The sequence below is a fragment of the Parasteatoda tepidariorum genome, chromosome 12 (assembly GCF_982258835.1).
Source record: "Parasteatoda tepidariorum strain Cologne lab strain chromosome 12, Ptep-v5.0, whole genome shotgun sequence".
Taxonomy (NCBI): Eukaryota; Metazoa; Arthropoda; class Arachnida; order Araneae; family Theridiidae; genus Parasteatoda; species Parasteatoda tepidariorum.
In genome coordinates this window covers 988,321-1,002,113 of record NC_141766.1, presented here as the reverse complement: position 1 = coordinate 1,002,113, position 13,793 = coordinate 988,321, and the positions used below count along the sequence as shown (strand labels likewise).

The following is a 13,793-nucleotide window of genomic DNA, read 5'->3' as shown; positions in this document are numbered from 1 at the left end:
ATTTTAAGTGCTAAATTAGTAATGGAGGTGAAAAATAATTTGCGACGAAACGTTTCTCTCATGGAATGGCGTTCTTTCAAGGACAGTAATCACGTGGTTCTCCCTTCATGAAACGTGGTGTCGTATATAAAACGAGCCTTTCTGACTCCTGCGGCACAATATCACACTGCCGGGATCTCAATTCGGTGTTCTAGTATTACATCTCGCATTAGTGAGTGTACTTACTACTTTGTACGTATAATACGTACTCCTTAGTCGGTACTCCTTAGTACGTACCAAGGGAAGTGTTTCTTTCTCCTTCCACCAATCCTAAAAGGGTTAATCTTCTTCTTACTTTGTATGATTAGATAGTTTTATTGCCAGTTTTAATTGAATCTTTTTTGTTCTTTTTAGGTTAAAGATGATCTAAAAAGCTAGAAAATGTCAAAAGACGGTAAACTCTTGAGACCGCCTTCCTATCCAGGGAGTCCTATGGAATGGCCTCACAACAAAACTCAATATGTTGTGATAAATCCTATGCATATCATTAACCTTCAGGACAGAACAAGATCAACTGCAGTGCGGATTTTAGAAGCTATAAAAGCTTTTTCAGAAAAATGGTTTTCTCATATATTATTGTTGATCTTCTTATTAATTTATGCAGTTGTTGGCGCATTACTTTTCCAGTGGTTAGAAGGTGAAGTTGAAGAAAAAGAAAAAACAAGTGTTACTCATTATAGAGACTTAGCTGTTAACTTTTTATATGAACGACAAACTCAAAATTTATCTGAATGGAGGCGAATAGTTCTTGGTAGATTAAAAGAATACGAAAAACAGTTAGATCAGTTGAAGTGTAGCAGAATACCACTTGCTTCAGAGGACATTGGTTGGACATTTTGGGGGTCTTTGTTCTACGCTGGAACTATCTTCACAACTATTGGTAATACATCATTTTTTTTTACTCTAGCTCAAATTTAAAATTCAACATTTAGGGCACTCGCAGAAATTTTCTCAGGGAGTACAAGAAGGAAAAATATTTATTAAAATATTTCAAAAATCATATATAATAATTTTTTAAATATTTTGATAAATGAAAAAGAAAAAAACTAATGTTACTTATTATAAAGACTCAGCACTTTATTTTTTATACGAATGACAGCTTACTCCAAAAGCACACGCATTCACGCCATTGCTTCCAAACACGTCAATTTTAACGTACTTAGGATATCGTCAGTTAATTGTTTGCAATTGAATAGGGAATAATATGAGTTTTTGTTGTTTACTTCTATTATACATCCACAGAAACGAAAGCTCCCCGTTACAACATGTAAGTATGTTTTCAGTTGTGTAATAAAGATAATTACATTTTAATTTTCAATTATCTTCCAATTTTATTAGATAGTTTTATAATATTTAAATTCCATCAGCTTTTGATCCGTTAAGCCTAATTCGAAGTTGTCTTACTATTTATTATCTTTGTGCTATGCGTATATTCGATTTACAAACTTACCATTGTAAGAATTAATGTGTGTTTCCTATACTTAATGTGCGTTTCCTATACTTACTGTTCTTACTTTATCAAAAAATCTTCAAAATTATTTTGCGGACTTTCATGTTATCTTGTTGTTAGATATGTTAGAGTAAAAAAATGCCAAAACAAAACATTATTGGTATTTGACTAGAGAAACACGAAGAACCAAGAGCTACTTGTGGTGTTTCGCTGCACCACTTTGGTGTAAAGTAGTTACCACTATTTTCGGTGTTGAGGTACACTCAAATTTTTAACAGAATAGTTTTCAGATGAGGTGGGATTTACCAGAAGTTTCAATTATATTCTTTAATAAAAATCAGATAAAAGTCAGTCTGTATATTTAGCATAAAAGCATTATAACGAAATCTAAGTCAAACCTGGAAAAATGCTAAAGCAGCATGAGCCCCAAAACTTGTCTTCAAACAATAATTTATAAAATTATTGTTTGAAGACAAGTTTATATAATTTAAAAAAACTATTTTAGAATTATACTTAAACTGATTTAGGAAATTAAATTGAATCAGAAGAATAGAAATATGAATACTCCTTCAGGGGACACCCTGTCTGCATTCATGAGGGAGCTTTTGTGTGAATAACTGTATAATTGAGTTATACTGCATTTATGTTTTTTTCATTCGAATTCAATTGAATTTCCTTTTCAATTTAAGAATATTTCTCTAATTTTATATATATATTGTTTATTTATTTTGTTGCGTACATATACAATACGCAACAAAGTATTGTATATGTACAAAAAACATATGTACAAAATACATAACATACGTACAAAAACATATGTACAAAATACAAAAAACACGAAGAAAATTAAGAAAAACAATAAGTATCATTTATTGCGCATAAGATGCAAGTAAACAGAACTCATTAGATAGGTTCAAAATGAAGATAAAACAAAGGAAAATTGCAGACATATAATGAAAAAAAAAGGGGGGGAATAAAAATAGCAAACAACTGGGGGAAAAAAAGGATAAAAAATTTTTAAAAAATCCAGAAAATAAAAGATATAATCTTCTCATCAGCCCACACGATTATATCCGCAAAAAAGAGTGCTTTCTGATATTATATCAATATAGCCAAAGCAAAATATATTAATACAATAGTGTAAGGAGCACTCAAAAAAATTTTTTACAAAAATTACAACAAATAAAATAGTAATCTCAATAGTTTTTGTTTAAAGATATCAAATAGATTCTCTTTACCTTTAGGTATGCTAACAGAATGGAAATGGGGCGTTTATTATTACTTTAAAAACTTTGTTTTCCATCATAAGGATAATTTAAATAACAGTAACAATCCAATAAAATTTTCTAATATTGTTCAATCAATTAAGCAACTTCAAAAAAATTTTGTAATTACTCCCATAGACAAAGCTAACAATAATTATGCAATTTTCTGTAAAAAATTCTATGCTGAACTTTTAAATACGGAATTAAGAAATAGAAAAATGTTGAACTTAGTAATTTCAATAATAATATTGTCATTAAAAAAATTTTAGCTTTTTATAGGAGATTAAAAATTAAAATTAGCAATTTACAATTTCCTTATTTAATTATCAGTCCTAAATTTCATAAAATTCCTGTAAAATTTAGAACTATCACGTGTGGATCTAATACTTATCTAACAAAATCTGGCACCATTTTCTCTAACTACTTAAATAAAATTATTAACAATATTTCTAAAGAAGGTTTCTCTTGGATTATCACTAATAATCAACCGATTTTAGAATTCATTAAGCATAATAAAATTAATTCTATTGCGACTTTTGATTTCCAGGATCTTTTCAATAGCATTCCCCTTTTTTAACTAAAAGATGTCCTTTTGAATTATTACTATCATTTTAAAAATATCCTTTGTTGCGATTTTGATTATTAGAAATTCTGATTAATTTTTGTCTTTTTAATAATTATCTTTACAATGGAAAGGATATTTTTCTTCAAATTGATGGAATACCACAAGGATCTAATTATTCATCTCTCTTAGCTAACTTATTTTTGCATTATTATGAAAAAAATTGTACTCTTAGTATTAAATTTGTTTTTAGATATATTGATGACTTAATTATCTTTAATTTTCAAGATTATACTTTTCTATTAAATGATATTTACCCAGAGGAATTAATCTTGCTTCGTAATCGTGATGATAATATTAATTTCAATTTTTTGGATTTGGGTAATATAAAAGATGATAATATCTGCTTTGTTGATTTATACGATAAAAGAAATGATTTTAATTTTAATATAAATAAACTAATTACTTGGAATTCTAATGTTTCTAGAAGCATCTATTTAAATACCACTTTTAATGAAATGAATAGAATTAAAAGAATATGTAGTAATATTCATTTATCCAAAAAACAAATCGATAAACTCTTTCAAAATTTGATAATAAACAATGGATACCCTACTGAAGTTATAAAATTCTATATAAAATCATTGAATTAATGGTATATTTTTGTGGATATATATTTACTAAAAATTTTCTTTGTTAATTTATATAATTTTCCCATGTGGAAATCCATTTCGGGTAAATCCGTTGCCAAAATTATTTACTAAATAATTTCTTTGTTAATTTGTATAATTTTTCCATGTGCAAATCCCTTTCGGGCAAATCCGTGGTCAAAATTATTTACTAAAATATTCCTTTACTAAAAAAATTCTTTTGTTAATTTATATAATTTTTCCATGTGAAAATCCATTTCGGGCCAATCCGTGGCTACAATTATTTACTAAAAATTTTTTTCTTTGTTAATTTATATAATTTTTCCAAGTGCAAATTCATTTCGGGCAAATCCGTGGATAAAATTATTTACTAAAAATTTCTTTATTAATTTATAAAATTTTTCCATGTGCAAATCCATTTCGGGCAAATCCGTGGCTAAAATTATGTGCAAAACAAGCAATTCATGTTTCTCTTTTATATTTTATACTTAAATAAATATTTATTTTCTAAAATTATTTATGGTCAACTTCTTTAAATTTTCCAGTATAATATTACCTTGCGCACATCCCCTTCGGGCCCATCCTTGGTAACTAACAAATTAAACGCACTTCAGCAATGCAGTAAGAACGGCACTTTAAAACAAAACTCCTCTAGTTACGCTCAATTTGCGCTTTTGTTTTCATATTTTGCTATCTGGCAATCTTGTTGCGAAAATATTTTTTAAATCATTCTTGAAAAATTTCCCATTCATGTAAGTACATTTGAATTCGCTACTCGCTTTATAGATGAAACTTATATTTCATCTATGTTTTATTCTGTTTTTTCTTTTTCTTTTATTTTATTTTCTGTTTCTACGTGTTATTTTTACTTTTTGTGTTCTATTTTATTTGTTGTAATTTGTGTAAAAAAAAATTTTGAGTGCTCCTCACACTATTTTATTAATATATTTTGCTTTGGCTATACTGATACAATATCAGAAAGCACTCCTTTTTGCGGATATAATCGTGTGGGCTGATGAAAAGATTATATCTTTTATTTTTCGGATTTTTTAAAATATTTTTTATCCTTTTTTTTGTTTTATCTTCATTTTGAACCTATATATATATATACACACACACACCAATGCTGGAAACATTGTAATTTCTGTTCAGACGTCGCCTCGTACACCCGTCGAAAGACATCTTATAACTGTCTCGCAACAAACCTTTCAAATAATATTTCTTAATTTCTTGCCTTGAAAATACGTGTTGTATAAAACAACTAAAGCTTTTGTAAAATTTAATATAAATTAAGATTTATTTAAATATAAAATTTAAACTAACGTAAACTATTCGTAGAAATACACAAATTGTATTTGAACCACAAATTCCAAGCTTGTCAAGGCCAAATTGTAGACCAAATTGCAGAAAAAAATAAAGCGATTTATGCATCTAATGAAATAAAGAATTTGTGCACATGTGATTTTGTTATTTAATTTTAAATCAGTCAAAAGCAATTTTGATGAGATAAACACATTTATTTTATCTCCATATGTATTTGCAATTGACAAAATTTGAACTATAATTTCTGTTGTTGTAGTTTCTAAATTTTTATAACTCATTATTTTTTCATCTCAATAATTATTTGATAAATAATTTTTATATCTCAATATTTATTTGAGATTTTGTCATTTAAAATTATGTTATTTAAAAGGATGTAAAAAATTGGAACTCTTACAATTCAATCATCTTTTGGCCATTATTAAATAATGATAAATAAGAATAGAAAAATTGTTTTTTGTTTGAAATTATCTTTTGATAAACGAAGTGTTTCATGTCTTTCCTTATTAGTCTTTTTAGATCTTTCTTTTCAGAGTGGCATGCAGAAGGGGGGAGGGGCAACTTCCCCAGACATCCAGCTATCCAATAAAGATAGTAAAACTTTAAATCTAGTTCTAAATTATTTTTATTATGAGATTCACTATTATATTAATGTAAATATTTACCTCAAGTAATATATTTTGAAATAAAGAATAAAATAGGATTTGCACACAAATGTAACATTGAAATTTTAGATCATAAGACTTTAAATATTTTTTATTTTTGGATTTAAAAAATTAAAAATATTTTGTTAAAAATAATAACTTCTTTATTATTGAAGAATTTTTGCATATATTTACATAAAAATGAATTTAAAATATGGATTTAGTTATTTCATCTTTTATTAAAATTATTAAATTATTAAAATTATTATTTTTTATTTACTTACATTTATTAAAATATAAATATTTTATAATATTTAAGAAAAATTAAAAATAATTTTGTTGGAAACAATAAATTTTTATGATTAAAAATTTTCCCCATACATTTACACAAAAATGAATTTCAAACATGATTTTAAATTCGTATGAAAATATATAAATTATAATGTCTTTATTTTTCATTAAATAAATTTTTTCTTCTTCCTTTCTTAATTACATTCTTTTTCTTAATACATTCGTCGAAAATAGGGTATGTTTGTTTGAAGAAAGTATGGTTTTGTGTCTGATTTCGTAACTTGAAATATCATTTACATAAACTAATTAATAAATTTATGGCTAGTCCCTCGAAGCATTTAGATTGAAACGTCTCCTTATTAGATTGTTTTGCAAATTCTTTATTTTTTTAAAAAAATATATAAAAAAGGAATTCAAGGGAGAAAAACAAACCCAATTGAGAGAGAGTCTGTTTGCCAGTGTTATTTTCGGATGATATTGATGACTAAAGCAGACGTTTAAAATTTTAAAAATAGATCTTACCGTTTCTTTTCATCGCAGAGTTTGTGTAGTTAAACAAAATAGTATATTTATATGATATATATCCTTAACTTTCTATTTCTAGTTGAGAAGTTGAGTTAGTTTTCTAAGAAATATTTGATTCGATGACAGTATATATTAACATTATAATAATTTATTTAATATTAATTTCAATTGATATTCATTATTATATTTACAGGTATAAAATGCAGCATAATCTAGTAAGAGTTTGTAAAAATAAATTTCTTAAATTTTTTAAATTGAATTTTTTTTGTTTTTTTAACAACTGTTTAAAGATTTATTGATCATAATCTATGCAGCTTTTACCAGTATTAAGTCATTCTTATTATTTCTTAAAGAATGTTCCAATTCCATTGTGCTTTTAATTTGGATCTTAAAACATTATGCTTTTATCTCCCTTAAAACGTGACTTCCAATTTTTTTTTCTTCCCAAATCAAGCAATGCTGATTCAAATCAAGTTTTATTTTTCCCTGTATTACCATTTTCTTCTACAATTTTTATAACTGAAAATAAATAAAAAATATGCTTATGCTTAAATTAGAGAGTGATTTTTACGTTTTTTTTTTCAAACCGTGTGGTGCTGATTATAATCAAATGTTTCTTATTGCGGTTTTTACCATCTATGCAGTTTTTACCATTATTAAGTCATTCTTATTATTTCTTAAAGAATGTTCCAATTCCATTGTGCTTTTAATTTGGATCTTAAAACATTATGCTTTTATCTCCATTAAAACGTGACTTTTAATTTTCTTTTCTTCCCAAATCAAGTAATGCTGATTCAAATCAAGTTTTTTTCCCCTTGTATCACCATTTTTTCTATAATTTTTATGTCGGAAAATTAAAAAAAATATATATGCTTATTCTTAAATTAGAGAGTGATTTTTAAGTTTTTTTCAAATCTTGTGGTGCTGATTATAATCAAATGTTTCTTTTTGCAGTTTTTACCAGTATTAAATCATTCTTAATAATTCTAAAAGACTGTTCCAATTCCATTGAGCTTCCAATTCGGATATTGTTGCATTATGCTTTTATCTCCATTAGAACGTGACTTTTAATTTTTTTTCCTTCCCAAATCAAGCAATGCTGATTCAAATTAAGTTTTTTCTCCTTACATTACCATTTTTTCTATATTTCTTATGTCGGAAAATTTAAAAAAGAAATATGCTTATACTTAAATTGGAGAGTGACTTTTAATTTTTCTTCAAATCTTGTGATGCTGATTATAATCAAATGCTTCTTTTTTCCTGTGTTACAATTTTTCATATATTCTCTCTCTCGAGTGGTAAAAAATAATTGTTCTTTATCGCAATTAGGACGTGAGTTTGAATTTTTTTTTTCAAACCATGTTAGGCTAATCTAAATCAAGTGTTGTCTTCTCAAGTAATCATAACATTTCAAAAACTAAAAAATTGAACCGTGTGAAAATTTTAATAAGTTTATTTTAAATATCTTACTTTAGTTCGCCTTCAGAAGTAAAAAAAAATATTACTTTTTCGAAATAAAAAATATCTAAAAATTTAAAAAGAAAACAGTAGGCAATATCCGATTTAGAGACTTTTCAAATTTTTACTTTGGTAATATCAAAAAGTATCAAAACCAAATTAAAGTATTGACAGTTTACTGAAAGTAACTGTCTATATAATATATTATTACTAAAGCGTTATATTTTCATTTCTCGCAGTAGATTTGTGAATATATTTTGAATACTGGCAACAATGTCTTAAATATACAGGGTGTACTGTATTCACTGTCCTTGTTATGAATTTTTTGAATCCTTCTCAAAAAAGAAGTTTTAAAAAAAGCGTGCACATTAGCACATGAATTAAGTAATAATTAAACAAATTTATATTTAATATATAAAAGTAATATTTAAGCAAAAAGGAAACGCCCACTATTCAGGAACTTGCATGAAGCACATCAAAACCAGTTTTCGAAACATATTTCAACTCCTCTAGAGTAGCTCTGGCAATCAAACAGATTTTAATGTCTTCAGTCCCGCCTTCTTCATTAGTAATTCAGCATTTTTTCCCTCGTTTAAAATTTTATTTAAAACCCTTAATATGCAAACTTAATTATGAGAAGAATTATAGAAATATAAGGGTGGTCATTTCATGGACTGGTGACCGTAATTTCAAGAAAATAGGTTTTATATCTTTATTTTAATACTTCAGCTATGGAATTCGGCAATTCAGTTATGGATTTCAGCACTCCATCTACAGCAATGAACCAGGTCAATTTCGAATGTACAGAATTTCCTTCAATTTCAAATAGACAGGATAACTTTCATTTTCAGCCGATGTCCGTTAATTTTCAAGAAAGCTCCGTGGACAATTTTTACGACTGTGTGTTTGGTGGTTTCCTTTAGCTGCCATTTAATATAAGAGTATATAAGCTGTAAAATTTTTTGGCTGCAAGTTTATCGGCATATTCCAATTATTTATTCTGGATTTCAAATTGGTAATATCACAGTCAGTATATCAACAGTCCTGCAGTTCTCCCTAGAATCTGTTCCGGTCTTATTGAATTCTCTCAATAGTTCTCTTGTCTCTCGAAAAATAATTTTCACTCTTCCACCTATCCGGTTCGCGAATTTCCCTAATGTCGACTCCCGGGCACCCCCACTCGCCGTGGTTTTATTTGACAACTGTTTCATCACCTTATCTAGTAACCCTCTGAAAAAGATTAACTTTAATGCCAACAGATGGCGCACAGACTGAATGAATATTATGAATATTAATGTTTTTTTATTTTGTTTCAGTGTTGATTTCTATAGCTTCGATGAAAGAAGATCGTTTATGTTATGTCCGTCCTCCATTTATTAAATATGTTTTATTATTAGAATTCGTTTTCTTTTGAAGACAAGAGACGCAGTATCGAAGTCTGGTAAAAAGATAGATCCAGGTAGGGAAGAATATTGGAATTATTTCCACTCTATTTCTTCACCCTCACTATGCTAGCACTCGCAAAATTCGTAAACGAATCTTCGCGCTCATGGAAATTCTTAAAAGTTGCTTGTTTAAAAGTTGCTTGTTGAATTAAGTGAAGATTTTATCCTTGTTTAAGACTAGAAAAATTCAAATAACAGGAAAAAATACTTCATCCTTCTATAAAGAAAGAGGAAGAAAAATTTGCATACACACAATCATTTCAGTTAATTACATAAATATTTTGGTTAAAATAAATTTTCAAATAGAAACTATTCCTGTAAATTAAATAAAAATTTAAAGTAATGAAATATTTATATCTTCAGAATAATCAATTTCTTTTGAATACCTTAATTAATAAACTAAGTTTAAAAAAATAATCCCCTAAATAAATCATCACATTATTAAGTGATTTTATAAAATTTAGTGATATTTATAGTGAAAATAGTGATATTTATTAAAACTTAAAATTGTGGCTGCTTAACTTTTTTAATGTTTCCTAAATTTGTCAGGGAAAATTCCGATATTTTCCATTATTCTTGCCTCTATCACTATTATTTGTGTATATCTGAAATTACTCACCTGCTTTTTAATTGTTTCCTAATTAATTTTATCATATATTTTGATATATATAGTTATCCTTTCATTCTATGCTTCATTAATTTCATAACTTATCCATCTTGTAACTTTTTCTTCATAATTTTCTAACAACTTTAGCTTATTAGATTCTGTAACTCAACAACTGGTCTATATATTTTATAATTTTTTTATTCAATTTTTGGGCTTCTAAGTAAGATATGGAAAAAATACTATGAAAATTATTACATTTATTGTCACTCTAAAATTAGGCCTTTTTTCCTCCTAAGTACGAAAACACATTTACTAACTTAAGGTAACATAATTTAACAGGATTCATCTATTTTAATAAGAACGATTCAGAGAAAAGCAGGATCAGAAAAAGTGAGATGTGTATTTTAATTTATATTCTGCTTCAAAAATGAGACACAGAAAACTTTTCTGTTATTATTTAATAGTATTCATTAGTCTTTAAAATTTCAAAAGAATTTTTAGTTACTCGAATCATATAATAGCCTCATTTGTAACAACTTGTTTTTAAATTTTTTTTTACACAATAGCTTTTATTGTTTGTAATTTGCTTTAAAAGTTCAAACATTTATTCTTAGATTGTCATGCATTCTGTGTGTCTGAAAACTGTATGACCTATTTTATTTTATCTGTCCCTTGCAGAATGGTAATAATTGTTTCTTATTTGGTAATAAAAATCCTACTTTTGCTGAGATAACTGATCGCAAGAGTTTTGTTTTATTATCATAACATCGATAAATTGTTTTAGAGAAAAGTGTAAGTCCTCAGCTTTTCAACCCAATTGCTTTAAAACTACTTTCTTTATTTAAGTAAATTGTTAAATTTGAAATTTGTTAAGATTCTCTTATTTGACTCAATATCTTATCTTTAATGAATCAGAAATAAATAATCAGATTGTCCTTAAATTGCTATACAGTTATGATATGAGAATGTCAAAGTTGATGCTTACTGTTTACATTATATGCTGTTTACATTATGTATATTAACAGCTACAAATTTTTAAGTCTTGGTGACCAAAGCTGTGGAATTGGCTAATACGTATAAAGGAATTTATCGTTTGGGACATAACATTTACAAAAAAGTGTCAAATCTAAGTACGATTGTTTAACCGCAAATATTATTGGCACAAATACTGCAAATGGGAATCACTACATCAAATTTAATCGTAGATATCAGTGTCAGAAAAGTGAAAAAGAATAAATTCATATATAAAGCTGACAGCAATAATCTCCTCATCATTACACACATATAAAAAGAAAATGCTTAACTCATAAATTGTGTAGTTACTTAAATTAAAGGTTTTAAAAACTAAACAATAAGGTACAAAACCCAGCTGTATTACTGAATATTGCGTCCACATACTTGGTAAAGGCACCTTAAATTATTTGAAATAAATTTATAAAAATAATTAAAAAGCTATATCCTACTCATATATCCTACATCCACAACGAAGCTTTATCCTAAAAAAGAAACAAAAAACTAAGAAATAAATAGGTGTTTCAAGAAGTCCGAATGAAAAGAGACTAATAATACACGAAAACTTTAAAAGCAGATAAATTTATTCAGACCTCATGTTCATGTTGCAAGTGAGACATGGGCGAATTAGTATTCGAAGATTTTCGCGAGAAAATTTGAAACCCGACTTGGCGAATGTAACATTGGCGAATTTCAAAATACGGTGCCAAAGCAGTGCCCAGGAGTCGACAACGTGTAAAGTCGCATCCGGTTCACACCAATTCCTTTCCGAATTTCCAAGAAGTCTTGAGGGACTCCGGATGTCGGATGAATGCTAATTGTGATGTGTCGTGTGAACGCTAGTGTCGGTGGTGAGCTATTTGTGATGTTACAATTAGCGATCGCAACGCTCGAATACGCCATCTGGGGAGAACACCGGTTCCATGTCTTGACCCTTCTCTCTCCTCCTCTTCTCAGTTGTATAAGAATGTACTACGATATTTTCCTCGTTCTTAATATTTTTCCTATTTAATTGTCAAAAATATTTTGTTTTCAATTTCCACTACACTTTCTTTTAGAACTATGTTCAATAAAGTTTTTAGTTCCAAATAGTTTCCCAACTTAAAAGTTTTTAATCTATTTAAAAATCAAGAGAGAAATTAACGTACTTCTTTCTCCTATGACTCTCCACACGCTATTGGAGAAAGCGTATGAAGTGTTACGATAGGTAGAGAGTTCTGTTCTGCACCACCAGTAGTAGCCCATTTCGATCGTCAATTATTTAAGTAGTCAAATATTCTCGCCAATCACATTACTCACCATCACATTAAATCTGATTTTTTTTTTCGCTTGATCAATCACATTTTATGTATTATTTTGATAGCATGTTTGTAGTGTCTATTTATTTTATTTTTTTGTTATTATCATTAAAGTCGATTTGTAATGTAAGATCTTGATTTTGAAAAGAAAACTGAAAAAGTAAATTACGGACATTATAAAATTTTCTTCGCCAAAATACATGTTAAAAAACTAATTAAAACCAATTTACTTTTTTCAGAGCGATCAGAGCCTTTATTTTTCAATCCAAGATATTCGTTACAATCGATTTACAACTGAACAGTATCTTTATTTTTCAACCAAACACCCTCATTAAAATCAATTTACGACTTTCTGAGATAGCAGTATCTATATTTCAATCCAAAACCTTTAATTAAATCGATTTACAACTTTCTGAGATAGAATTATCTTTATTTTTCAATTCAAAACCCTTGTTAAAATTGATTTAACTTTCTAAGATAGCATTGCCTATGTTTCAATCCTTCAAGATTGTCTTCCCACTCCATTAACTGAAATGGCGGAAAGCCAAACAAAAAATGACTTCACATTCAATGAAATGTTTTCCCTGCTAGAAAACTAAGTTAACGAGTCCTCCTTGAATGATACCATTAGAAATTGTGTACACTTGAGTGTAAACAGCTTTCTTTCTGAGTACCTCACATAATTAAAGAGAATTTAATGTTTCTGTCGTGTTTTGATAAGATATTTACAGGTATTTGGGTGTAAAAATGATAAGTAACTTTCATTGTATTTAAGCAAGCTTAGAGGATTTACTATATTTAAAACTTTACACGACATTGATCTTTTAGCGTAACCTTTTCAAGGGCACAGTAGGATGAAAACAGTTTTACTTACATTGTTTCTTAAATTAGATGGACTGTTTTTAAAAATTTATGACTGAAAAACGGTTAAGGCTAAAAAAAATCAATTCTTGCAGCAAATTCATAATAAATCCATATGCATATTTTGTTTCCTCCCGGAATTCCTGGCTATAGTTAAATTTCTTTTTAATCAGATGGAATTTTTTTTAGTCACATAGAAATTTATAAAATAAATAAAAGTAATAGACAGCTAGTCATCTTTTCATTTTGTAATGCAGCAAAGTTAACTCTTTATTCCAATTATAACCAAAAAGTAAGCTAGAGGGGAAATTCCGATTTTGCTGCATGAAATTCTTAATTGGACCAAATCATAAATCGGCAATCTTTC

General features: G+C 27.6%; 1 protein-coding gene across 1 annotated transcript in view; it reads left to right on the top strand.

Moving 5' to 3' along the window:
- Positions 1 to 13,793, top strand: part of LOC107448813 (TWiK family of potassium channels protein 18) — a 54,305-nt gene that overhangs the window by 15,262 nt on the left and 25,250 nt on the right. Inside the window, exon 2 of the mRNA XM_016064158.5 lies at positions 394 to 919. Within this exon, the coding sequence (XP_015919644.1) occupies positions 421 to 919 (499 nt within the window). The 5' untranslated portion in view covers positions 394 to 420. The remainder of the gene's footprint in view (positions 1 to 393; positions 920 to 13,793) is intronic.